The sequence below is a fragment of the Tachysurus vachellii genome, chromosome 1, assembly GCF_030014155.1.
Source record: "Tachysurus vachellii isolate PV-2020 chromosome 1, HZAU_Pvac_v1, whole genome shotgun sequence".
Classification (NCBI taxonomy): Eukaryota; Metazoa; Chordata; class Actinopteri; order Siluriformes; family Bagridae; genus Tachysurus; species Tachysurus vachellii.
In genome coordinates, this window is record NC_083460.1 from 21,275,158 (window position 1) to 21,303,138 (window position 27,981).

The 27,981-nt window shown below is 38.3% G+C and overlaps 2 protein-coding genes across 3 annotated transcripts in view; both read right to left on the reverse strand.

Annotated features, from left to right (window-relative positions):
• Window positions 1-2,481: 2,481 nt before the first annotated feature.
• On the reverse strand, window positions 2,482-4,792 carry rplp2l (ribosomal protein, large P2, like). Its single transcript, XM_060864172.1, has 5 exons — window positions 4,668-4,792; window positions 3,944-4,067; window positions 3,293-3,341; window positions 2,753-2,845; window positions 2,482-2,608 (listed from the first exon to the last, which is right to left on the reverse strand). Exons 2-5 carry the CDS (start codon window positions 4,064-4,066, stop codon window positions 2,526-2,528), a joined length of 348 nt encoding a protein of 115 aa, XP_060720155.1. The 5' UTR covers window position 4,067; window positions 4,668-4,792; the 3' UTR covers window positions 2,482-2,525.
• Window positions 4,793-14,286: 9,494 nt separating this feature from the next.
• Window positions 14,287-27,981, reverse strand: part of syt7b (synaptotagmin VIIb) — a 120,777-nt gene continuing 107,082 nt past the window's right edge. For both annotated transcript variants that reach the window (XM_060876948.1, XM_060876938.1), the window contains exons 8-13: window positions 26,885-27,008; window positions 24,927-25,194; window positions 24,053-24,222; window positions 22,603-22,717; window positions 22,094-22,293; window positions 14,287-20,419 (exon numbers count right to left, since the gene is read on the reverse strand). In XM_060876948.1, the coding sequence (XP_060732931.1) occupies window positions 20,315-20,419; window positions 22,094-22,293; window positions 22,603-22,717; window positions 24,053-24,222; window positions 24,927-25,194; window positions 26,885-27,008 (982 nt within the window). In that variant the 3' untranslated portion in view covers window positions 14,287-20,314. The remainder of the gene's footprint in view (window positions 20,420-22,093; window positions 22,294-22,602; window positions 22,718-24,052; window positions 24,223-24,926; window positions 25,195-26,884; window positions 27,009-27,981) is intronic.

Consider the following 27,981-nt stretch of genomic DNA (forward strand, 5'->3'; position numbering starts at 1 on the left):
GGCAGCCATTTATGCGGCAGCGCCCAGGGAGCAGTTGGGTGGGATTCAGTGCCTTGCTCAAGGGCACCTCAGTCGTGGTATTGCCAGCCCGAGACCCGAACCCACATCCTTAGGGTTAGGAGTCAAATTAGGCCACGACTTCCCCCCATTCAGTTACAGCTGTTTGGAGAAACAGATGCAGTGTTCCTGCAATGTTAGATCCACAATTTTCCTGATTGTTATCATTATTACCTCAGTTAGGCGTTGCTTCTCTCACCTCTAGCCATGGAAACATGGCCCATACCTCTCTTGGATGAATAGATGAGCAGCTGCTGGTGGTATAATAGTGTCTATTTGAGTATTTTTGCTAGAAACATAAAAACCATCAGAAAATACATTCTCAGAGATTCTGATTGGGATCACAAGCAATGTTATGCTGCCATGTAGTGGGCACTTAACAATCATAACCACATACTGTACAGTTTTATGAATTCTGAAGAAATCCTGTACAAACAAATGACCTTACTGGTGATTCCCGATATGAATAAGATCTAAGAAAAGTATTTTTTGTCAATGATCTGTAAAATGTCATTTAAAAAATCTAATTTATTGCAAAGAAATCCTACATTTATTTGTACTTAAATGTTGATCTATAATTGTATCACATCAGGTTTAAATTATTAGAGGATTGTTACAGAGCATTTTGAAGGAGGCTCGCCTTATTTAAACTTCAGACATTTAGTTTGGTTTGCTCTTAATTGTTGAAGTGAGAGGTATCACCATGGTGAGATCCAAAAGCTCCCTGAAGCCTTCAGAAAGAAGATTGTTGATGCTTATGTCTTGTAAGGGATATAAAGAGATCTAGAAAGAATTTATCAGCCATTCTACTATCTGAAAATCATTTACAAGTTAAGAATATTTAAAACACCTTCCAACATGGCCAGGTCAGACTGTCCAAGCAAATTTACCCAAAGAGCAGACCGCAAGAAGCTTAGTCTCCAAAAACCCTAAAATATCATCACAGGATCTACAGCAAGCTCTTGCTACAGTTGACGTCAAAGTGCACGGGGGCTTTCTTCCAGTTAATGTCAGAAACTGGTAGATTTCTACAAGAAACATCTCATTGAGGTTATTTCAGCCAAAGGGGGAAACACTAACTATTAGGGCACAGGGTGTACTATCTGTACTAAAGTTTCCTCATTTTATGACTTCTGTTGTTAAATAAGTGCAAAATGAATTTTTTTGTTGTAGTTTACATTCACATGACTATACATTCACATTTTAATATAAATATGTATAAATATAAAGAAAAAAATATATATGGTATGTTAAAACTGTATAGAACTTTTTACATTTATAATTATACAAAAAAATGTACACAAGGTATATATAACTATATATACACACATACAAAAGTATTCTTTCATATATGTAAACATGGTAGAAACAAATATGTACATAAAATGTTCAGCATCCTGACTGCCTGATATATAAACTGTTCTTCAGCATGGTGATGTTGGCCTGGAGGCCTTGAAATCTTCTCCTATATGGCAGGAGACTGAAGAAATTGTGTAAGGGGCGGGTAGAGTCACCTACACTGCCGCATGCTTTGCATGGGTGTTGATGTCCAGGAGAGAATGGAGAGGTGTTCCACTCATCTTCTCAGCTGACTTCTCTATGCACTGCAGGGTTTTTTGTCAGAGGTGTAACAGATTCCAAACCACATGATGCAGCTGGACAGGATGCTCTCTTTAGGTTTCCATGATGGGTACAGGGGCTGCAGCTCTTCTCAAATTGCAGAGGAAATGGAGGCATTTCTGAGCTTTCTTGGCTAGTATTGAGATGGTCCTGAGGAGGTCCACCCATAAACTAGGTGATATACAACCTCTCCCGTTGGGTGTGCGCTGTCTGGTATCCAACAATAATCTCCTGTCTTCTCCACATTTAAAGACCGGTTAATGTCTCTACAACACATGGTCAATCAGTTCACTTGGGTTCTGTAGTTGGTCTTGTCATTGTTGGTGATGAAGCTCAAAAGCTGTAGACAAATTTCAATTTAACTGAACTTTTACTATAGATAGATTTTACTGGCAACTGTGAACTGGTTCCTACATTAAATGTTCCTTATTCTGCAAGATAGAAAAAATAAAACAATGACGAACACCATAGAAAGTGGAAGTGAAAATTAATTCAGTTGAACTGATTTTATATTGTGCAAAGGAATTTGATAAAAGATCTAAATCCTAAAACTAATGTAAAACGTAACCAAATTGAGTGCAAATCTATAATACTCCCTGCATGTAAAAATCCTTAAACCAGGTCAATTCTTATTTCATTCACAGGAGAACTTCAAAAAGGATTAAATGAGTGAATTGTTTCACATGGTATAATCCAGTATTTATGAGAATCATTTTGACAAAATGAAACCAGCAGCATCCTGTGTGATGTGTAAATTATTTGTACTCTACAATTAAAAATCTGAAAGATGAAACGTTCTCTTGCTTTTTTTTTTTAAACAAAATTTATTTTGATCCCGAATATATGGTTTAGTCGAACAGTCCGAATCCCATGTCATCATCGGATTCTTCAGACTCCTCTTTCTTCTCCTCCTTCTTCTCCTCAGCTGCAGCTGAAACAGGACAGAAGGAAAACAATGAGCTAATGACTACAGCAGCACTCAGATACTGGGAAAGGGGGGATTTTGCCTATGAATCCAATCACATTTTGTATGGTGACATGGTGCAGATGTCAGGGGTGTAAAAGAGACACTAACCTGCAGGAGCTGCAGCTCCTCCAGCAGCAGGAGCACCAGATGCCGCCACCGCAACAGCGCCACCAGCTGGCACACTGGCTAGTTTACTGTAACCTAACAGAGACAAGAGAGTATACGAAAACCAGACCGCTTTATTAATATAAAGACGATAATTAGGATTTAGACAGTATTGTATCTTAATTTTGAGTGTTTTAGTTCAGCCAATAATCACATGAATGGCCAGCTTGAGTCAATCTAAACATGTTTAAAATGTTTTTCACAAACCTCTATGTTGGTTTGAGGCACATTTCAATTGATTCTACATCATTCACTATAGTTTTAGATTTCATTTATCCACAGGTTAACCCTGTAGACAAATGATGGTTGAAGGATGGAGAGTCCTTTAATTTCCTGCTGGTTTCTTAATACAATACTTAATCATAAATATACACAAGTAATGAATGATGTGAATAAATTCACACCTTCCTAGATCTGTGCCTTCTTTAAACAACCAAAAAAAGTTATTGAGTGGAGGTATACAGCATATGGAGTGAGACTCACCTTGAGCAATCACATCCTCAACTGATTTGCCATTAAGTTCTGACACGACCTGTTGAAACAATTAGAATAAACATTTTATTTAATCTGTTGATGTTGACATGTAGCACAACACAAAGCATGTAAAAGACTACAGGACACACTGTTGATTTTATGAAATAGCAGCATGCAGAATTGCTGCATGAAAAGATTCACTGTGTTAAAGCATCCGCGATGTGCCACACACCTCTGGGGTGGACAGATCAGGAGCCTGGGTACAAAGGACTAGCAACGACAAACACTCTCTCTTTATTCTTTGTTGCCAGTTGATTAAGGTGTATCGTTCCTCTCTGACATGAAAAACTGATCAGCAATCAAAGCGATGAAACTGGAAACATGAAAGGTCTCCAAACAAGTCAGCACATCAAATTTTATTTTAAATACATTAATGTGGATCATCCACTGTACCTGCATGTGATGTTACTATAGAAACAATAACGTATTATATAACATTATAAACCACTCATTCGTGTTCACTGTTATACAGAAGTAACTCCATCTGTCCATTAGGATTTCAAAACATGTTCTATATGAACTGCTCCGTAATGTAAAGTTACTACGCAATCAGGAGTTTAATTTGAATAAAGCTGCAGAGTAACTTTCCCCACTGCTCACCTTCCCCATGCGAGTATCATCAGCCTCGATGCCGACACTCTCCAGGATCTTCTTGATGTCGCTGGCATTGGGATTCTCTTTGCCACTGAGGGAAGCCAGCAGGTAAGCAGCTACGTAACGCATCCTTTAATATATATATATATAAATAAAAGAAAAATAAGACGCTGTCAGTCATAAATCACAGCACAATTGTGTAAACAGTGTGTAACTGAAGCTTTCTGCTACACTACTGCCAGCGCAGTCTGGCTCTTTAAGTCTCCAGCTCCTACTAAAGCTTTGATTTATTTCACAAGATAATTTTTTTCAATTATGAAACAATAAAATACAAGCTAATCAACAGCACAAGCAGAAAGCCAGCTGATTACCTGTGACTTTTTTTTTTTTTTTTACAGCTGTGTGTTTTAGATTGATCACCATTAATATTAGTTCATTACACATATATCTGATCCATTATATTATATCATATTATATATATATATATATATATATATATATATATATATATATATATATATATATATATATATGATCTCTATGAGCTAGACCTGGAGATTAGCTTAAAGCTAACGGAGAAGCGACTAACTGCTCTTTTTCGTATGATTTCAGCTCGACATGCTGTCTGTGTGCAGTCTGATAAGGCCCCCAGTAACTCTACACACACACAATAAACACAATGGGATTTATTTTAGAATTGTAACCAATAAAAAGTTGTATTTAAACTCACTTCGCGAAGAGTAAAGGGGTAACGCGTGTTCACCACAGAGCGCGTGCAGGCGGAAAGGAAGTGGACCAGGCCCGGAAACCGGATGTAGCGCCGTCAGCCAAGGTCACGTGATCAGGCAAAAAAACGCCTATTTGGAAAACTGTCTCTAACCCAAGCTTGCATGTCTCTAACCCTGACTATAACCCAAGCTTGCATGTCTCTAACCCTAACCCAAGCTTGCATGTCTCTAACCCTAACAATAACCCAAACTCTCTCTTTAGTAACCACTCTCACTCACTCTCACTCATTTTCTACCGCTTATCCAAACTACCTCGGGTCACGGGGAGCCTGTGCCTATCTCCGGCACTCACGCACACTACGGACAATTTTCCAGAGATGCCAATCAACCTACCATGCATGTCTTTGGACCGGGGGAGGAAACCCCCGAGGCACGGGGAGAACATGCATACTCCACACACACAAGGCCGAGGCGGGAATCGAACCCCCAACCCTAGAGGTGTGAGGCGAACGTGCTAACCACTAAGCCACCGTGATCCCCCTCTTTAGTAACCAAATAGTTTTTATATATTATACAGATAACATTCTTTATGTCCTTAATCCCGATCTCCTTTACCACATCATCCTAACATTATTTAACCTTGCACTTCTGATGGTATGGTATTAAAGTATGTGGTATATTTATATTAATATTTTGATATGTTTATATGAATTCTCTCTTAACAAAAATGAGAACAGTTATAGGTTATATTTCTTCCACCCACTGTAAGGTTATCTGAATTGCGACCGTCTCTGCTGTATTACACTGATATTTCAGAATGTATAATAATTGAGACATAACTCCCTAGTAGCATACTAGTAGCATCATTGATACATACCAGAATTTTCAGTTCTAAGAATTCCTCCACTTCTATTTCATTGTGGTCAGTATACATACTACCTAATGTATTGTGCAGTAAAATCCCCAAATAACATCTCGTTGTGATTACCTTCTCCCCCATATTTCTCAATGATTCACTATTCTTCCTCCACATCCACTCGCTTATTTATCCAATCGCCTCTGATTTAATAAACATTATTACTCCTCCATGCCCGATGACGCCTGAGATAGGCACAGGCTCCCCGTGACCCGAGGTAGTTCGGATAAGCGGTAGAAAATGAATGAATGAATGAATATTACTCCTCCAACATTTCCAACTCTCTTGTCCCTTCTTAATGCTGAGTAAACATGTAACATGAAGTTTAAGTGTGGTTTGACACATGACTCCTAAATAGATATTTCCTGAGGTTTATCACTATAATCCAAAATGAATTCTTGACTATTTGATATCAAAATTCTAGCATTCTATTGAAGAACCATTAAGATCCACCACATGCTGTCTGTGTGTTTGCTATCTGAACCTTTAGCTTACTATTTATTCCACCCACTGATATTCCTTCAACCTCCAAATATTTCACAGCTGCCCCTAGGATTATGTTAATTCTCTCTGTCCAGCTTTCAGTTTGTGCTGAGCCATTGACCACTTCTATTATAAATGCAATAAAGGACATCTTGTCAACTATCTATTGTAATTTATTCTACAATTTATTCTGCATGGCTTCTGCATATGTTAATCCTTCTAATACTCATATATTGCACTTTCTCAGCTTCCTTTCTAACTAGGGTTGCCACCTTCAATACAGAAAAATAAGGGACGCCTGCCGCAGCGGGGGCCACACCCCTCGGGGCCACGATGACCACAGTCCCCATGGCGTGCCAGTGGTGGTATATCATAACTTAAAACATGTATTCATAAAAATATTAAGATTGATACCAATGGACATTATAATATCTGCTATTGAAATCAGTGTGAACAGATGCACTCAGTCTCTCACTATCACAACTTAAGTGGTCATATTGAATACACAGCTATGACAATAATAAATATACGCCAACAAAGTGTGACTGAGAACACAAAAAATAAGCTTTTGGAGGAACTTGTGAAATGTGAACCATATTTTATTAACTTATTATTAAATTAACAGATTCATAACTTAGTAATTATAACTTGCAAACTTGCAAAAGATATTCCATGAACATCATGAACATAATAACATCAGTGGATGTATATCAGTGTATCAGTGAATATCAGCGGACCAGAAGTAGTAGTGTGCAGTATTGGAGCATGTCAGGCCTACTTTCTTTTATAAGTGTACTTCTTGTCACTCCGTTTCATATGGATTTTCTGTCACTCTGACTCTGTCAAAAGAACCGGCGAGGCGGCGTCCCGCCCTCCTCTGACTCTGATTGGCCGTGATTCACGGCCCGTAACCCTAAAACAAACCAATCAAACCAACGATGGCAACGAGTATTACCCAATCAGGGGCAGAATAGGACGCGTCTCCACACAATGCGGGTGGGGTGATTTGCATGGGATGCTGTATAATGTGGACCTATGTAAAATACGGGACAAAACGTATTGATTTGATACGGGGCGCGTCATTTTGCCTGTAAATACGGGACGATTCCGTATTTCACGGGACAGGTGGCAACCCTATTTCTAACCTTGCAGCCTCCATAGCCCACACTATGGTTACACTTCCACAGTTGCAACATTTTGGATTAAAGCCATATGCAAATTTCCCATACTCATGCCCTCCTCCACACCTTGCCCAATATTGTTTTCCCTTACAAACTGGTGCTATATGGACAAATTCTGACACTTCTAACTGGCATCTAATTGGCAGTGTGTTTCTCTCACATCAGACAACAGGACACCACATAGGCACATTTATAGTAACAGAAATGTCTTCTGCACTCCACAATCTCTCAGCTGCAATTTATATAGTAAATAAAAAAGTAGCTTATCTACATAACACACAAGAGCAAGCAGCCTACAAAAACTACATTCTGATGTATATTTTTACACCCAACACTGCAGATATAGTGCATTTTTACAGAAAATAAAAAACTATGGAACTGTACATTACCAGTTAATAACATAGCAATAGTAGCTGTACTTCACAGTGATATGTTGAATTTCACAGAGACAGTAAAACAGTTTGTGTGTATTGTTTTCTGTGCTCATATAGTTACAAATTTGTCAGCTCCAGACCTCCATTTTTACACAGACAATTCTTCAGGTATTTGCTGTGGACCTGAGTACAGGTGGATTGTTCATATATGTACAAACAGAACCAAACTAAAAAGAAAGGTTGACCAATCCAAACCAATCAAGGTAGATGTGAGCGTGTCCTTATTCTCTCACGTGTGCAGACAGGGCTGTGTGGAATGGCGCATAATATAGCAGCATGATAGATAATGTATACTACAGATAAACTAATCTCTAGATATTTTCCTATATATTTTCCTTTTGTCTATATTAATAATATCCTAATTGCACTTATACACTAGGCATGTTAGGAGCTACTAACGCTGTACTGGTACCCAAAAAATAAGCATGTGGTACAAGAGAAAAGTGTTCATCCTATCGATATCATGAGCCCAAGTCCTGATGATGCCACCGCCATCTGTAGCTGGAAGTCAAAGTGGAGGGACTACTATCAACCACAGAGATACTAGCTGTACCTGGGCTTCTATGAGCTCATGCACCATTGTCCTCCAAGTGTATTACATTACCTGAGTAGTTTGAAATGATGTGGTTGGTTTCATGTGTCTTGGAATCTGGTAGGAGTTAGGGTCATGAGAGGGAGAAAAGTAAGGGGAAAAATAAAAAAAAAAATCAAGCATGAAGGAGTATGATAGAATGAAACTCCCATGTTAAACTGTGTCACTGCCAGGTTAATGTAAAGGCAGCGGATGCGAACGCAGACTTTTATTTACACAGGGAAATGAAAAAGGAAGAAACAAACAGTTAACAACAAACCATGGAGCAAAACATGCAGACTGCAAACGAGGCTACAGACAGCAAAGGAACAAACTGAAGCTTGATAAAGACACTCAGAAACACAGAAACTTAAATAGGGCTGCTCTTTAAGCTGGAAATACAAATCCTGTGCAAATGATCAGTGAGAATGAGGATGTGAAGAGGATGATAGGCATTGACGTAACTATTTTAATATTTACATTTATATTTACTGTTGTATATTTAATTGTTACAATTTTGACAGCATTGTTTTACTTTCTCTCATTTGTGATATTTCAGTTCAGTGTGACTTTGATATAAAAGCAGAACAGAAAAAATACCTTAAAAGTATTTAGTTCAGAAATGTGTTAGTTTAATTGCATGCAGTTATTTGTATTTATCATTTTTTATACATTTTAGTGATTTGTGAAATATAACATTGAGGCATAACATTAACATCAAGAGAGTTTCTATATTGTGGCATAAGATTGTGATATCATCCAGCCCTCAGTGCAAACACGTTAGTGTAAAAAGTGAAAGAATCTTCTGTAAAAGTACCAAAGTTTTGTTTAAAGATGATTAGAGTAACTATTAGTAAGCATTAATCCAAACCATGCAGTTCAGTGTTACTTTAGAATAACAAACCATGCAGTAACACATTTACAAGCAAATACTCAGACAGACATACATCTGATCTATCATATTTACTGAAATTAATCTCGTCCAGGGGGGCACGGTGGCTTAGTGGTTAGCACGTTTGGTTAACATGGTTGGGGGTTCGATTCCCGCCTCCGCCTTGTGTATGTGGAGTTTGCATGTTCTCCCCGTGCCTCGGGGGTTTCCTCCCCCGGTCCAAAGACATGCATGGTAGGTTGATTGGCATCTCTGGAGAATTGTCCGCAGTGCGTGATTGCGTGAGTGAATGTGAGTGTGTGTGTGCCCTCCATCCGGGTTGGCACTCCATCCAGGGTGCCTTGATGCCCGATGACGCCTGAGATAGGCACAGGCTCCCCGTGACCAGAGGTAGTTCGGATAAGCGGTAGAAAATGAATGAATGAATGCAAACGCAAGAGTTTGGTTCCACTGCTACCTCCTCTGTTCAGGTAAGTTTGTATTTCCTTCACTACAGAATGGTCATTCAGTTCATTCAGGCAGTGGAACAGATTGATGGATTTCTCTGGAGATGGATTCTCCTTGATCTTCTCCATACTCAACTGTTGCTGTGAGAACTGCTTCCTGTCTGTGGCATTAAGCCCGTCCTTAAACACCCTGGGCAGTGATCCTGGGCTTCACAATGTTAGTAGCTTTACCTGACAGGGCAGTTCCCAGATGTCTGGGTTTTGTAAATAAAGAAAAGGTCTTTTCCCTTAATGCTTCCTCACTGGCTGACTAAAATTATATTATCAGGAATGTCAGATATTATTGCGATAATAATATATAATAAGCAATACTGCGGTCATGTCAGATATTATTAAAATCATGACCATTATGTACATATATAAACTATAATAACGATAATAATGAGACATTATTCTATATACAGTACAAACCGCTGTGGTGTTTCTTTATCCTGCTGTAATCCTTGTATTACTCAGGTCTTGAAAAAGCTCTGCCATACTTTTATCCCAAATATGTGACCTAAGAAGCCTATTTCATTCTGGTACTGTGAAATCATCTTTATTGGTAAGTAAGTCTTTATATATCCCTCCTTCAGTAAGCATCAAGACAGCTTGTGTAATTTCAGAATCAGTAAACCAGTCTGTGAAGCACGGTCAAACGCTGGTTTGTGATAGAGGGCGGATCTGTGAGAAGTGAGCAGTATGGAACTACACCTCTTTAGGATTGTTTTAAGGTGTGTCCTGTGTTTCAGTGAGCAGCAGCAAGGACAAAGTGGGGTGAGACAAGCTATGTGTGTGTGTGTGTGTGTGTGTGTGTGTGTGTGTGTGTGTGTGTGTGTGAGAGAGAGAGAGAGAGAGAGAGAGAGAGAGAGCGAGCGAGAGAGAGAAAGATAGAGAGAGAGCTGTGCAGTACTGAGCCATGTATGTGGGTTCAGGTAAAAGTCCATGGTAAATTAAAACTTCTGAAAGGTGAAAGAAATAAGGACAGGAAATAAAGAGCCCTTTTTGAGATGCCCCACTGCCTCCACATTCCACATATTAAAAAGAGTCACATTAACCAGAGCTTTATCAGTTTCTTTACAAATATGGGTATATTACGGTGGCCGGGAAGTGCAAAACACATTAACAAATCCGAAAACACATTAACAAATCCGAAAACACATTAACAAATCCGAAAACAAATTAACAAATCCCAAAACACATTAACAAATCAGAAAACAAATTAACAAATCCCAAAACAAATTAACAAATCCCAAAACACATTAACAAATCCGAAAACAAATGAACAAATCCCAAAACACATTAACAAATCAGAAAACACATTAACAAATCCGAAAACACAACGACAAGTCAGACAACCCAGAAACGGTAGTGTATCGTTTTTGAATGGAAACTTACCGATCATTGGACAAGACACCTGTCACTCAAGATATACAGGTATGGAATCTTATGTATAATGTGTAAAGTTCTCCTTTAAATAAAGTTTTCCGTTCAAGAAAATAACAGAATTAATCCACAGTAATCCATTCCATTCTTCCATTCCAACTTTTCCCTGCGGCAGACTGTTGAACTTCATGTATACCTTGAGTGACAGGTGTCTTGTCCAATCACAAACTATACCAACCGCTTCCGGGTTGTCTGAAATGTCGTTGTGTTTTCTGATTTGTTAATGTGTTTTCTGATTTGTTAATGTGTTTCGTGCACCGATTCAGAAAACCCGGAAGCGGTAGGTATAGTTTGTGAATGGAAACTTACCGATCATTGGACAAGACGACTGTCATTAAAGATATACAGGTGAATGAAAGGTGTCTCGTCCGATGATGGTAAGTTTCCTTTCACAAACTATACCAACCGCTTCCGGGTTGTCTGACTTGTTAATGTGTTTTGGGATTTGTTATTGTGTTTTGGGATTTGTTAATTTGTTTTCGGATTTGTTAATTTGTTTTCGGATTTGTTAATGTGTTTTGGGATTTGTTAATTTGTTTTCTAATTTGTTAATGTGTTTTGGGATTTGTTAATGTGTTTTCGGATTTGTTAATGTGTTTTGCACTTCCGGCCACCGTAGTATATATTTCAGAAATCAAAAATCCCTTAATTCTGACCGATTTTGAAATTCACAGTGAGACAAAAAGCTGCAACATCACAAAGTTTCACAAGTGGAATGACTAACTCTCCAGAGCTGCACAACAGCAGTACAACAGGAGCGCCTTTGCCAGATGTTTGGTGATTCTAAGCTTGAATCTTGGTAATATGAAAATGGAGTCCTGGAGAGCAAAACTGGCCATACTTACATTTTTACTTTACTTCACAGAAAGACTGATCGGTGTGGTCCAAGGTTTAATGAAACAAATCTGTGTCATGAAAAAATGCAAGATATATTCTCATTTCTTACAATCAACTGTATACTTTTACATCTGCTCTCTCATATGGAAAGCATTGTGACTATTCCATATACATTTATTAAATGCTGCTGTAACACACGTTCCTCAATTTCCTGCCTGAGATGAATAAAATCTTGCCTCACTAGTCCCCTGAATTTACTGAAAATCTTCCACCAGAGAGCAGCAGAGCACTGCTGAAATCTGGGCACAAACATTGCATGCAGCATGATAAATGTAAGAAACTGGTTAATGGTTGAACCTTAACATACTTCGGTCTGCAAATTCGAAATACATTTATATATTTATCCATATATTAAAGGAACTTAAATAAAAAATAACTTCATGCTGGTCACTTGAGTGGAGTTTTAACTGCAACTATAAACCTGAATATCCACAAATCTTTATATATGAGTATACAATGATATGGACATGTAATTAATAATAACAAAACAATAAGAAAACTTGTCTAACAAATTGTGAACGCCAAACCATTATAAATCTCTTTTAACCATAGAATTGACAAGCTCTGACCATAGTAATAATGAATTGGAGATATTCATTCTGCTATTCATTTGCCCACAAAATCAATATTTAATTCTCATCCTCACTGAGGCTTGATGTGTGATCTCACCTGGCTTGCAGGTGAGATGTAGCTTTAAATAGCAGAAATCATGCTGTGTGTTCATTCTGACCTCTATACCATCTGTCTCTGTGGAAATGCTGCATCACATGACCATATTTGTTTTTCTCTAATCCACTTGGGTAAAGTGCACTCAGTCTGCTCCCTCCCAACCCAAAAGATGTACGTACTTAAAGGCAGAGGTGGGAGTAAGTCACGCATGTGCAAGTCACAAGTAAGTCTCAAGTCTTAACCTTCAAGTCTCAAGCAAGTCCGAGACAATTTTTGTGAGTCAAGTAAAGTCAAGTCAAGTCAAGTCAAGTCACTGCTTTATGTCAAGCAATTCAAGTCAAGTCGTAGCTTGAGTCAAGCAAGTCACTGGCAAGTCATACAGATGTTTGATGATTTAACTAAATGTATATATTAAAAAAAGTTAAATCTACAGTATTTATGGACTGAGTTTTATTTGCAACAAAAAATGATGCATTTTGCATTTATGATATGCATTTATTTTTAAAAGGTGTCCACATACAGGTGAGTTGTAAATACAATAAAAATCTAAAAATGAATAAAAATCAAAACTACAAAGCCTAAGATGTAAATGAAACTGAAATAAGGCCAACATAAAAGCATGAAAAGTTTCAATATGCCTCAAACATGGCAGAAGACTATGGAAAAGTATATATAAAAAGTACAGAGAGAGAGAGAGAGAGAGAGAGAGAGAGAGAGAGTAATTTATTAATATTAATAATAAATAAATACTGTTGAGGTTTATTAGTTAGTGCGCACTCTCCCGCTGCTTCAGTGGCGAAACTAGAGTTTTATACATGGGGTAGCCAGGGGGTAGACTTCTTTTGATAGGTGAAATGAGATGTCAATCAGCACCAAACTTCCAATGCTATCAAATAAAAATTCAGGGTGGCCAATCAGATGTCAGGGGTGGCCAATCAAATGTCACCCCGGACACCTCCCTGGCTCCGCCACTGCTCTGCTTGCCTGCTGGGTCACGTGGTTAGATTACACTCTTGCGTGCGTTCAAAAACAGATAAAAAAAAAAAAAAGTTATTTCGAGTCATTTATCTCAAGTCACAAGTAAGTCTCAAGTCATGAATGTCAAGTCAAAGTCAAGTCGAGTCTTTTTTTTTACTATTTGTCAAGTAAGTCTCAAGTCTCAAATTTGCGTCTGACTCAAGTCAAGTCATATGACTCGAGTCCCCCATCTCTGCTTAAAGGTAATGTAGCTTATTCCTCCGTATATTTGTTCTTTTGAAGGTCTTATGTGGTGACTTAAAAATATTTCTTGTGTTCCAGTATAACTAAAAATTACAACTGATCTATTGGCAATTAGATCAGCTCCTCTACTCAAGTTTCTCTTCCTTACCACACTTTATAACCGTTCTAATCTGAAGTGTGTGTTTTTACACTTTTAAATCAGATATAGGATTTTGCACATTATGACTCTTGTTATTCATCTACTTTCGGCTTTTCCTGTTAGGGGTCACCACAGGGAATCATCTGTTTCCACCTAACTCTATCCTCGGCATCCTCTACCCTTTGCACGTGAATCTGAAATGATGTTCATTCTACTAATTCATGCTATTTGTGACTATATATATATATATAAAACCACAAAGTTTAAAAAATGAATACGAGATAGCCTTTTGTTTGTTTCCTCATTTTATATACACATTTATACGTATATACACTGTACATTTATGCCAAAATAAATCAACATGTCAAATTATATTGTGCACATCACATATTGAAATTGTGATCAATAGAAGTAAGAGAGGGTGGGATTCATTATCCAAACACACAACATTAACACTACTGCAACCTGTACACACACATGCACACGCACACACACGCACACACATACACACACACACACACACACACACACACACACACACACACACACCTGTTCAAACACTGGCTGAGTTCATTTCCAGAAAGGTCACAACACAGAATAGCTTCAAAATATAAAAAGTGTCTCAACCTGAAAAAAAAACCCAAATGCTTAGCAACCAAAGTTTCTGTTACATTGGGAGGCAGATGAATTGTTTATTAGGAATAATAATAATTATTATTTATCAACAGATGTATTATTATTATTCAATTTTAAATTAATTTTAAACAGGCTTCAAACGTCTTCATGAAGCAGCAAAATGCTAACCTGAGAAAACAAGGTGTTTAATGAGGGATAATTAAGGGACAAAGAAATGTAAAGTATGAAAAAGTAAACCATAATGTAAAAAAATGGTACATAGTATCAATGGTATCATTCATTATTCTGTGAGCATTTATGCATGTTATGAACTCCCCATACAGTTAGCCTTTAAAAAAACGTGTAACCTGTGACACCCACTTCACCCTGAGTTTACACTTGGAAGTGGCTTCGAAATGTAGACTATTTATTTACTGTGTAATCTCATAATGCAGTCTTATAAAATGACAATAGATAAGTTCAGTTCTCATCTCATCCACTGGGTTTAGGGTAAATGTAAAATAAAACACAATACGGGAAAAACACCATAACCATTAACATTAACAGTTGAGGACAAATCTTTATGTGTATCTTAAGATATTAATTTCAGTTTTTCAAATCCAGACATTTTTATGTTTCTTCTGGTCAGTTATGTTGTTTGCTTTGTTCTCATCAGCATCATTTGTAACAGTTTTAGAAAGAGATTTATTTCAGCTTTAATTTTCACTTTATCACAATTCCAGTGGGCCAAAAGTTTATGTACCCCAAGTTCACTGTTCCACTGTTGAAGATTCCAGAAATGAAAAGCTTCTGATTGGACACCTGTTATAATAAGGCGTTTATTTGTAAAGCAGCTGTTGCTGTATTTAAGAATCTTCCTTTAGAGCCAGAACCCTTCCCCTCTTGAGATAATTGAAAAATCCAAGTAACAAAACTGTGGACCTTCAGAAGTCTGGTTCTTCCTTCGCAACACCTGAAGCCACCATGAGCATCTGTACAAAACATCTGTATAAGAACAAATTCAGCATTCAGAAAGAAGGAAGAAATTAACTCCCAGAGATGCAAGAACTTTGGTCCATAAGATTCAGCTGAACCCCAAGAAATCAACAAAGGAACTGCTGAAGGAGTTGGAGGCATCAGTTTGAGCTGGAATCCTACATCACTATGGTCTTAAAGACACCAAGAATCTCCTACTCCAGGAGCAGCATAGAAAAGCCAGAGTGAAGTGTGAATAAGATCTGGAGCCATGTGGAGGAGTTCTCTGGTCAGTTGAAACAGATATGTAACTGTTAGACTGTAATGACCAGCTCTGTTTGTGGAGGGAAATGGGTAAGGCTTTTAATATGAAGAACCTCATCCTAACTGTGAAGCATGGGGTGGTAGCATCATGTTTTACTGGAAAAGAAACCGCACCAGTAACTAGAAAAAGGTGGATTAGTAGAAATACTGAAGAAATATCTCAAGTTGGATCTTGGATCTTCCATCAGGAGAGTGATCCCATACAAACATCTAAAGTGTAACACGACAACATATTAAAGGTATTGGAGTGATCCTCAAAAAGTCCTGACCTGAATCCCAGAGAAAATGTGTGGACTGAACAGAAAAATTGTGTTTGAGCGAGAAGGCCCACAATCCTGACTGAGTTACACAAGTTCTTTGGTGGAGGAAGCAGAAAACTTTCCAGTACTGTATTGTGAGAAGATTGTTGAGAGATACAAGAATTTTAACAGTAATGCCACCAAATACTAAGAAAGAGAAAGTTTTGACCCACTGATAATCTGATTTTGTAAACAAAAATATTTAAAAATTTTGCAAATAAAGTGATTTATTCACCTGATTAAATGAAATGTGTGGAAAACACAAGCCTCTGGCAAGAAAGCCTAGTCAATTTTCTTTTACACCTTTTTAATCCAAATTCCCAGTGACAGCTCCTGCATACCATGCCATCATTTTATTTCAGTCTGGATTTGTCCTTAAGATACTTAGCTCTCCCTCTGTATACGGCGAAGGTCGTGCTTGTCATAGCTCGTTATGCATAAGAAGGTTAAAAAGCAAGAGATTCCTGCCAGAGATTCTCACGCCTGATGTCTCTCACCCTTCTAGCCTGACAATTCCAGTCAGTATATGTAGGACGAAATGTCAGTGCGATGTTTCAGATACTCCAGACACACCGAGTGTGTGATTGCAGATGTACACTGGTGTGAATAATAACTCCTTTTTTACTTTACAGGATTCATAACCTCTCTATATTCTCTCTGTGCCTCTTCCGTGAAATAGTTCACTGTCACAAGTACAGTTAAAAATATTTCTCCTCAGATTGAGCAAAATTAACAAATTTCCACAAACACCACAAGAAGTCAAACAGCTAAGACAAGCGTGAGTGGCCAATGCAGATAACAAATATAATTCAAATAATTTTCAGGGTAAATACAGCATGTAGTTAAAACACTGTGTTGGAACTGCGATCTGTAAACATAAACTCAATCCACAATGTAGCTGAATGCAGTAAATTACAGAGGAAACCAGAATCACTAAGTTTGAAGGTGAAATGTTATTGGAAAGAAATTCAGTGAAATGCTTTAGAATAACAATCTAATTAACTTCATGATACTGTGATATGCTTAACAAATTTGATTAAAGTAATTTACACAGTTTGAAGTCATCTGAAGCAAGTAAATGAAGACATGTTTAGGAAAAAGAGATCGGCACTGTCAGAATAAATCTAAAGAAGAAAATATTGAACATTAAAAATGTCTTGGCTGCTGGACTGTACTTGGGGTAAGGTACTGTATTTCATTTTTAAATGCTACTGACATGTTAACCAGCTTTACTTTATTTTTAGAATGATACCAGTAGCTTTGTTTCTCAAACATGTCTGCTCAGGTTCCCATACATAAGAAATATGGAACCTTAAGTCTGAACTTTTACAGTAGGTTATCAAAGGAAACATGTGAAAACTTTAAATCAACAAATACATCTGAATTTAATTTAGAATGAGCTAGGCTAGTTTCCAGGACAAAGTCTTGAGAGAGTTCATAAAGTTTATGAATGATCTAAAAATGTAATATTGGCTCATGCCTGCTGTAGAGACTGGAACACTCCTCTGAGGTGCCATAAATAAAGAACCCAAAATTCAGAGCAAACATGAGAGGACCTCAAGCCAAACACACACACACACACACACACACACACACACACACACACACACACAAACACACACAAACACACACACACAAAAACACACACACAGCTTATATTTCTCTATTGAAATAGCAACAATAGATACTGTACTTTCTGGACACTGAATCTCTCTAGCACAAAAAAATTCTGCCAGCATCACTGGGAGATTTTTATGCTATATAAGCATAACGCTAACAATAATACCTGCTTTGATATGTATCATACCTTCAGTTACAAGATACGGACTCATGAGACCTCAAACCTTTTAGTCATGGTTATGGCACTATCCCTGTTTCATTACATGTTACACTGCATTTTTCCTCAGTAAAGTGCTCAGTGAAACCTGTTAGCATTGTTAGCTCAACCCAGTGCAAGCACAATTAGCAATCAGAATGAAGGAATGCTGAGATTTCAATCCTAAAATGCTAGCCTAATCCAGAAAATACAGTAAACTATAGGAAAGCAAGATAAGTATTCTATACTAGCGCTAATAAGGGCTTAATTTCATTTAAGCAGTATTAATGAGCCGAGTTCCACCTGAATCGGTTTGTTCCTGTTAACATTCACATATCTAACTTTCTTACTTACACTAGTCAGACAAAGGACAACGACTAGATAAATTACAACTTTCACACAAAGATAAACTGCTACTTCCCTTCAAGCTCATCATTTGCTCAGTAGATGGGATATTAATTAAAAGTACTACTTTGGCTCATAAAAATAAACTCTACAAGGAAGTTTGTTTAACACTGGCAGTGATCTGGTTAAGAAAATAATGCAGGTGATGCAGCACACACACTGCATCGAGTTTGCAGCTTCTAATAATAGTGCAGTACTACTGGTCTAGCACACACACACACACACTCACACACACACTCACACACACACACACACACACACACACACACACACACACACACAAACACACTCACAAACACACACACACCACTCACACACACACACCTGCTGCCACCAATCATAAGACCTCTCTGCCATGGAAGCTTTTAAGCATTTTAACTGACTTCAGAACAACAATGAAAAGTTGAGAAGTCCTCCTCCTGCCCTGTTTGATATATTATTGGAATGTTTATCTTTTCGACTTTGATTTGCACCAAGGGCACTTTCACAATTTCATCATTTGGTTCTTTTGGTCATATCAGACACAGATGTTTCCTCAGTTCTGTTGTTTTGGGTGGATGTAAATACAGCAGCTGAAGGTACGGGTATGGATCAGTTGTGGATTTAATGTAAGCATAAAGATATCTGTGACCTAGGCTAACTACACTGTGCCCATGCTAATCAACATGAGTTGATTTTTTATGTAGGAGATGTTGATGGATGTTCGGTGTACCAGAATCAACAACCCTATCCAGCAGCTGAACTATCTGATGTCGTCTCTCCCGTTCCTGAGCCACTTGAAGATTCCTCCAGACGCAGCAGCTTCCAAAGTGTAAAACAGCTCAGTTTGAGCAAAACTGATCATTTGTTGAAAATATTACGTTTGTATGTATACCACTCAAATGTGTAGCGCCACTCAGCTCAGCATGCTACCTAGCTACTAATAAACCTTAACAGTCCTCATTTTGTTGAATAATAAAAGAGATGCATAATCAATTCCAACAAGTATTTTAGAATAAGTTTTATTTTATATTGTGTACGTTTAAAGCTATGTACACAATAACTCTGGAGGACGTTTCTAAGTGGCTCAGGTCTCAGATATGGTGGAGTGAGCAAACAGGGTTAATCCAAGAACTACAAAGGAATATTGATTCAGAAATATCCATCTTGGTTTTCATCTATATATTGACAAAATTGTTCCCACCATTTTCATTTAAACCAGAACTGAAACAAATTTCTGCAAATGCCCTAAGCCTTTGATCCAGCCATAAAAAAAGTTTTTTTAAACACCAACTTTTTTTTTATCACATCACGGCACCCACGGTACAAACATATGACAAGGAATTCCAGCAAACATGGGTTTCTACACTTGGTGCCAGCAAAACTGGCAGGAGATGGTGAAGAGGTTCAAGTAAAGAGTTCAACTCTTCTTCCATCAAGTATTGCACTGCGAGGCGATCCTTATGGATCTTCACAAGGGGGAATGAGGAATGAATGAAGGAATACAAAAACATGGCAGTAAAAGGGCAGAGTTTTTAACTTTTTCAGCTGGTTCGAAGCCCCATCATCCTGGTTGGACGTTGGGTTGTTCCCGAGGCAACTGAACAGTCAAAATAAATAATCTGAAGGAAGACAAGCCTGCTTTCTATTACATAACACAGGACTTTTACAATCTTCTTGGCAGTGCTTAGCCTCTTTTTTTTGGCAAAAAGGGAAAGAGGGATCTTAGCAGGTGCAAATCAGGAAAAACATGTAAGAACTAGATAAAGAAGTCACACAGAAGAAAAGAGAGAAAAGGAGAAAATGTTGAATGGCTTTTGGTACCCGTGTTCAAGCTTGTGCATATTAACGGGGCTTGTAGGTGTGGATTTAATCTGGGGGCGGGGCTAGTGGGTGGGTCCATTAAGCTTTGAGGGCATGCCACTGGGCAACGGCAGTGCGAGGATGGCCCATCATATCCTTCCAGTGTTTCACCTCTGCAGGGCCACTTTTCCATGAGAGATAGATCTGTGAGAGAGAGAGAGAGAGAGAGAGAGAGAGAGAGAGAGAGAGAGATTTCAGACAATAGTTTTCATACACACACAGTATAAAAAAATACAATGAAATATTCTGTATATTGCTCACAAGATCCGTTTTCATTACTGTATTTAAACGAGAAGTGGGCATGGTCTATACAAGACCTGCTACTTCATACCACCTTGTTTAATGCTGCTACAATTCCAATAACCTTATTGCAAGCTTTCTATCTTCTATCTAATGCTTATCAAAAGCAGTAATTTCTTTCCCAAATCAAGAAGTTAATGCTGTATTTGAGTTTATATGGATCTGATCATCTCTTCTTACGGAGCTACTTCAACAATCCTGACATTCAACCCCTAGTTGGAGTCTCATCGCCCGGTGGTCACCCTGCATTGATCTGCATAGTCAGCCAGTGTCTCATGGCATTGTTGTGGATGGAGCCGCCCGGAGACTGTCATGCCTTCTTTCAACCACTGTTGCGTCAGAGAGCTTTATGGTCTGGTCTTTTTCAGCTCCCGGTTGCACTATTACAAACTGTTGTAGCAAGAACATTATTTACATTTACAGTATTTTCTGTCCAGTGTCACACAAATGAGGATGAGGTTCCCTTCTGAGTCTGGTTTCTTTCTCATATCAACTCAGGAAGTTTTTCCTCGCCGCCGCTGCCTCCGACTTTAAATTATTTTTCTGTTTCTATACCTCTGTAAATCTTCTTTGAGACAATGTGAATTGTTAAAAGCACATTGAGTTCATAAAAGTTCACTTGACATGCTGTTAGAATCTGTTATAAATATAATATATAAGAAAATCTAGAGAAGATATATGGTGCAGCTCTGTAAATGAAAGCATATTTCTTATGATTTATATAGAAATATGAAAGAAATAAGGACTTATTATGTAACTGAATGAAGCAAGGCTCAGTTTGGTCTAAAACGGAACAGATTTCATGAAGGTTAAATTTTGTAGTACAGTAATGATTGATATTTCTCCTGTGAGTAGGGTTGCCAGATCCCATATATAATATCTGTTTTTATACAGTATCTGACAGAAGTTAGTACACCCCTTACATTTTTGTAAATATTTTATTATATCTTTTCATGTGACAACACTGAAGAAATGACACTTTCCGACAATGTACAATGACAATGAATTTGGACATTTTCACTTAGGGGTGTACTTACAGAAGTGGCCAGCGGTTTAGACATTAATGGCTATGTGTTGAGTTGTGTGGAGGGGACAACAAATTGACATTGTTATACAAGCTGTACACTCACTACTTTACATTATAGCAAAGTGTCGTTTCTTCAGTGTTACATGAAATGATATAATAAAATATTTACAAAAATGTGAGGGGTGTCACAAAAGAACAGTTCACAGGAAAATCATTCAGAAAATATGAAGATAAAATGTAATTCTCTGTCTAACATTTATGATTTATGCTCATCACCCTGACAACATCATCCTCACACTGAAGCATGGTGAAACTGGTCAGGATTGCGAATGATCCAGTCAAAGCCTAGACACGAGAGTTTATTAACATTTATAACCCTAACCTTTGTGTCAGAATAGAAAATATTTTATGCATTCACATGCATTTTTCAGGACCGTGTGTGTGTGTGTGTGTGTGTGTGTGTGTGTGAAACTGTGACCTCACAATAGTACCTTGCCTATAACATCATTTCGACTGAGTCTGTCCTTATCCATGACTGTGATGACAATGGTGGTCTCTCTCAGCACATGAGCAGGAACATCGAAAGGAAAGGACTCGTTAAATACAGGGTTCAGACACCTCTTCATTACTACTGTCTTCTTCTTTTCCACTCGTTTGTCTTTGTGCATCAGCCACACTTTCACATAGGGGTCTACACAAACAAATGCACACACTTTTCACTCAAAATGTCCAATTCTATATAAAGAATGCATAATAAATTGCCCTTGGTTAGTACTAAAAATAATTCCAATATGAAATGTGTCTTAAATTAAATGTCTTTAACATAAACTAATTAAAACAAGTTAGCTACACAACTATACTTCAACCTGGTATTGGCCTACTGCTGAGTCCATGCTGGATTTCCTGCTATTTGCAATCACATAAATTACCTTTATATAGCCATACATTTTATTGTGCTTGAGATCTTCGCAGTAAGCTGATGAATGGCTTACAGACTCACCGGAGGTGCCGCCGATGTCCATGGCTTTTAAATTGCGTGCCTTTATGATGTTCACAGTGATGGTATTAACCGTGGGATTGTAACACAACGACACCAACAGGTCACCTCGACTACCCTGCACACACATACACACACATGGCTAGTTGTTTGTTTGTTTCAGAAGGAAGCACCATTTTAAGTAAGATTTGTAGTCCAAACAGAGTTTAGGGAACATCACAGAAAATGACAGATCTGAATGAGAAAAAAAACAAAACAAAAAAAACAACGGAATTCAGAAATGTAGCTCCAACTGAGGACCTCGTTCACTCTTTGGATTGAGTGAGGTGACTAGCACATGTCATGTTTCACTACATTATCTACACAGCATCACAATGTTCATTCATCTTCAGGAAGGATCCAGAAGTCGATGTAAGGTGGGAATACACTCAGGATTGCATGTAGGTACATCACAGGGCAGCATACACAAAAACTCACACAGGGGCAGTTATAGTAGATATCAACTCATGGTATGCTTTTGAGAGGAATCCAGAAAACAGAAAAATCCACACAGACACAAGGAGAACCTGTCACTCTCTACACTGAGAGAAATCTGAGCTCAGGATCAAACCAGGGTTGATTGGCTGGATAAAAAACCTAACCCTAAACCCTAACCCAGAAGCTGTGAAGCAGACAGTTCTACTCGCTGAGCCATCAAGCATTACAATATCAACATTTATTCATGGAAAAACTTTTTTAAATACATAATATAACTGTTAAAAAATGTTTTGATTTATCTGTGCTGGAAAACTATGAGTATGTTACAAAGGTTCCTGAGTTTGTGGGACTGAAGCAAAATTTTAAATACAACATTATAATAACATAATTAGTTCCCTGGTGGTCCAGCAGCAGATACCAACCCAACCCTTGAGGGGTTAACTCAGTACTGGTCCCAAGCCCAGATAAAATGCGAGGTTACTTCAGGAAGGACATCCTGCTTAAAACCCAAAAACACTGATGTTGTAATAACATTACAATATGTTACAATAAAAACATTACAATAAAAACATTACAATACCATTACAACAACTACCTTAAACAGACAATATTGCTCTCCTCAACACCTCAGCATTGATGTTTTGACCCCCAGGAAGACACATGCTTGTACTAACCTCAGATCTTCACAATCCTGAATGAGGCCTTTTTTACAGACTATGCCTTACTTACTTGGCTAATGTGTTAAGTGGACAGGCTAATGACTTGCTTGTAATGCTTTGCAAGCATAGATTGGTGACAGTGAGCAGCTTGAAGCCTATTACAAGAAGATCGTAGAGAAGCACATACTCCAGTGAGCCAAAACATGATTAAGCAATTATCTTTAATTCCCCCTGAGCTCTGTCAATCGTATTCTGTCCAGAATTCTTCCTATCAATTGCAGAAACTTTCACACACAGAAATGCTGGATGTGACTCACGCTGCCATCACTGCATGGTTTGAGCTCTTTCCAGAAGGTCTCCATTTGAGCAAGATTGATCTTGTTGAGTGGAATCGACACCTCACCGATGGGGTCATTTCTGCTGAATCGGTCATAATCTAGCACCTGCAGATACAGAGTGCGCTGGACCACCTTCTCATATGGGAAACCTGGAACATAAATCATGAGACCAAAAACATATTTCTGTACCATATTCTTTGGGCTACTTTACACAGTTTTAGAGTCAAACCCTATGCACTTAGCTCAGTTAGTATCTGGTAGTGCTGAAATGTTAGCTAGCAGGTCTCATAGCTAGATGTCAGCTTGAAATCTAGTTTGGTGAGAATTTGAACATTTCTGCCACAACAGTTAGATTTGTGCCTTATTCTCTCACCCACTAGCTAGCTATCACACTGGGTCAGTAACAGCTTTTATATTTTTAAACATCGCATGAATGTGCCAACTTCTTTCTGAGCTCACAGATGTCGAATAACAGAGCAGTATTGCTTTGATTGACAGAGAAGACAGAGTAGGCCCCTCTGCTCAGAAATCACAGACAATTTTTGCTCTCTTGGACTCCTGACCATGGATAGCTGTGAAACCATCTGTTGCACATTCATTCATTATTTCAAACAGATGAATGAGGGAACCGAATATAATTCCAAGGTCTTGCTTTCTCTATTTCAGATCCACTGGCTGAATCCCCTTAAAAAAATAATATCAAGTAAAGGGTGACGCAATGCACAAGAATATTACAGCTAGATGAAATCTGAGATTATGTTAATAATAGGAGCATGGTAGTATTGTAAATTTAATACCACTATAAAAGAGAGAGAGAGAGAGAGAGAGAGAGAGAGAGAGAGAGTTTGTTTACCTTCAAACAGGAAGGTTTCATTCCAGTGAGGGTTCAGGTTTTTTCTCTTCACTTTGGTCTCTAGTTTGTGTTTCTTGTCTGGAAGCAGATAGATTTTAACAAATGGGTCTGAGGTTCCAGAGAAATCTTTTGCTGGGAGATCCTGGCCTTTAAGGATCTTCACGGTAAGTGTGGAGTCCTGGAAGCTGTAGCCCACACTGAACTGTATTCGACCAAGTTTCTCACACACTGGACCCTCATGTTCCTCCTCTTCAGAGCCCGGAGACAACTGAGAGTGAAACATTATTTTTTGTCTCAGTTTTTTCTGTCTATTACTCACTCACAGTTTAGAGGAACAAGCTGAATGATTTTGTCCAAAATGCAAATATTAAACATTAATTTAACCTTTTAAAGCACACACACACACACACACACACACACACACACACACACATACACACACAAAACAATCTGTAAAAGCTATAGAGGGCTATAACTATCAAGCACACAGTGAAAATCTGTGAAACAAACTACAAACAGGAGCAAACTGTAAATAGAAGCCTACAAAATATACATCATATCTGAGGTGATAAAATTCACACTAAATTGAGTGTGGTCTTGACTAGACATGGGTGTGGCTTTTATGTGAACTCTAGAACCCTGGAAAGCAGATTTCTTAAGAAAAGCATTAATGCAGAAGGTTATTTAGCTCCTAAACTTTTAGAGTTGGTGAGTTACTTCACTTCTGTTATTAACCTGATGCCCTGAATCATATCTTACACAAATCAGGGTCATATTCTTTATAGATATCTAATAGTATCTGATCAGATTCATAAATTAACAGAGGTGTTCAGAATGTTTTATATCTATTGTAGGAAAACTGTAACAACCAGCAAGAGTCACTTTACTGTAAACTTTCTGATTGGATTAGTTCTCATTTCTACCGCTTATCCGAACTACCTCGGGTCACGGGGAGCCTGTGCCTATCTTAGGCGTCATCGGGCATCAAGGCAGGATACACCCTGGACAGAGTGCCAACCCATCGCAGGGCACACACACTCTCATTTACACACTACGGACAATTTTCCAAAGATGCTAATCAACCTACCATGCATGTCTTTGAAGTGGGGGAGGAAACCATAGTACCCGGAGGAAACCCCTGAGGCACGGGGAGAACATGCAAACTCCACACACACAAGGCGGAGGCGGGAATCGAACCCCCAACCCTGGAGGTGTGAGGTGAATGTGCTAACCACTAAGTCACCGTGCCCCATTGGATTAGTTGAATTTCTATATATTTTCCTGTCTAAAAGTAGGTAATGTGTAAAGTTGTTATTGTAAGTGGTTAAATGCATGACCATAAGCTCTTATGTTCATCATATCGCCAGTGAATCAACAGATCACCAGTGAATCATCAGATCGCCAGTGAATCATCAGATAACCAGATGAAAATGAAACAATGATCAAAATGGATGACCAGAACAACAGGAAGTAAAGAGATTCATTGACTCTATAACAGGAGTATTTGGGAGTTCTTTCTTACAGGCAACAAATTAACAAAGAAAGGGCAAGCAACTTGTTAAATTAGCCAAAGCTAGAATCAGAGTCTGGGGAAAGTTCACTGCTGCTAGTGGAAACACCATCATTAGGCCAGACGATAAAAAAAACAAAGAAAGCCCACCATGCCACCTACATAATGACAGACAGACCTGGTAAAGATGTTTCCTGACTGCCCCCTTGGTGATGTGTTCCTATTTTAATTACCAGGCTCTCCCCAGAAACAGCTCTTTTCGACGTGTGTGTGTGTGTGTGTGTGTCTGTAAGTGGGAGAGAGAAAGCACCATTTACACCCTGTACTTAGCACATCATGTGGTTAAAAGTTTTATCTAACTCAAAACTGCACCATGTTGGTTAAGGATGGATGGAGCAGATGGTCCACAAAACATACAAATGCTCTTCTACACACATCAGTGACTTACCATGAGCATGTCGCTGGTAACGGAGTTGGCGAGGTCTGAGACAGAGGAGTTAGCATCCGTGCGTCGGTTGCTCTCATCTGGGGTCTGACCTTTAGGACTGCTGTTGGTCTTGTTACTGATGGCTCTGCAGGCAAAAGCCAATGGTCAATTTATACGAGCTATGCTGCTGTTCTCAGATACAAACCAGACTTAGGAGAAGACCAAGGAAATGTGCTCACAGGTTGAAATGACAGACAATAAAAACTTCTTGACTTGACAAACCTAGCATGCTTAAAACATGCTTAATTATTTAGCTAACTAACATTCCTTTTCTTGAGCAGTAAAAAAAATAAAAAAGTGATTTGTACAGTATTTCTACAACAGCAGTACGTAAATGAAGTCAGTAAGTTTTGAAAAAAAAAATCTATTTTGATATTCATGAAGATTAATGAAATGTTTCATAAAGCTCTAAAGGTGCAATTCAACTTCATCCTGTAGTTGCACAGAGCTGGTGGAGGGGGGGTGCCGAGCAGTATTAATTCTCCAAGAAAACCAGGACACACATTTTAATTAACATCAGCATATATACCAATAAATCATAATTAAAATATGTACGTGTGAGAGAACAATCACTTCTCACTCAGTGTTTCTTTGCTCTCGCAGTCACTTACAGTACACACATTACAACACTATTAATAAATCACAGTGGTGCTAAAAATATGATCTAATTAAAAATACTGTTTGTGTGTTTGTGTTTGTTCATCCTGTAAGTTCTAGGAGATCATTAACACTCAAGGCACAAGGTGCATTCCATAAAACTGTATGGTGTTGAACCTCAAATTCACAGCAACCCACACCGCAAGTAAAATATTTCACTGCTGATGAACTTAAATACAGGACAGGAAGGATACAGAAGAGGAAATTCCAAACTCCAAAGACAAAAATATACTGATGAATAAGTACTATTAGCTATTAGCTAAGAACCGACACTCTGAGCTCTGATAGAGTACTGCAGAAAGAACAGGACAAATAGGTTTATGACTAACACCATGAAGATAATTAAACCCTGATGTTTCCACGGAAACTTTTCATTTGCAGCTAATCATGTTGCAGAAATA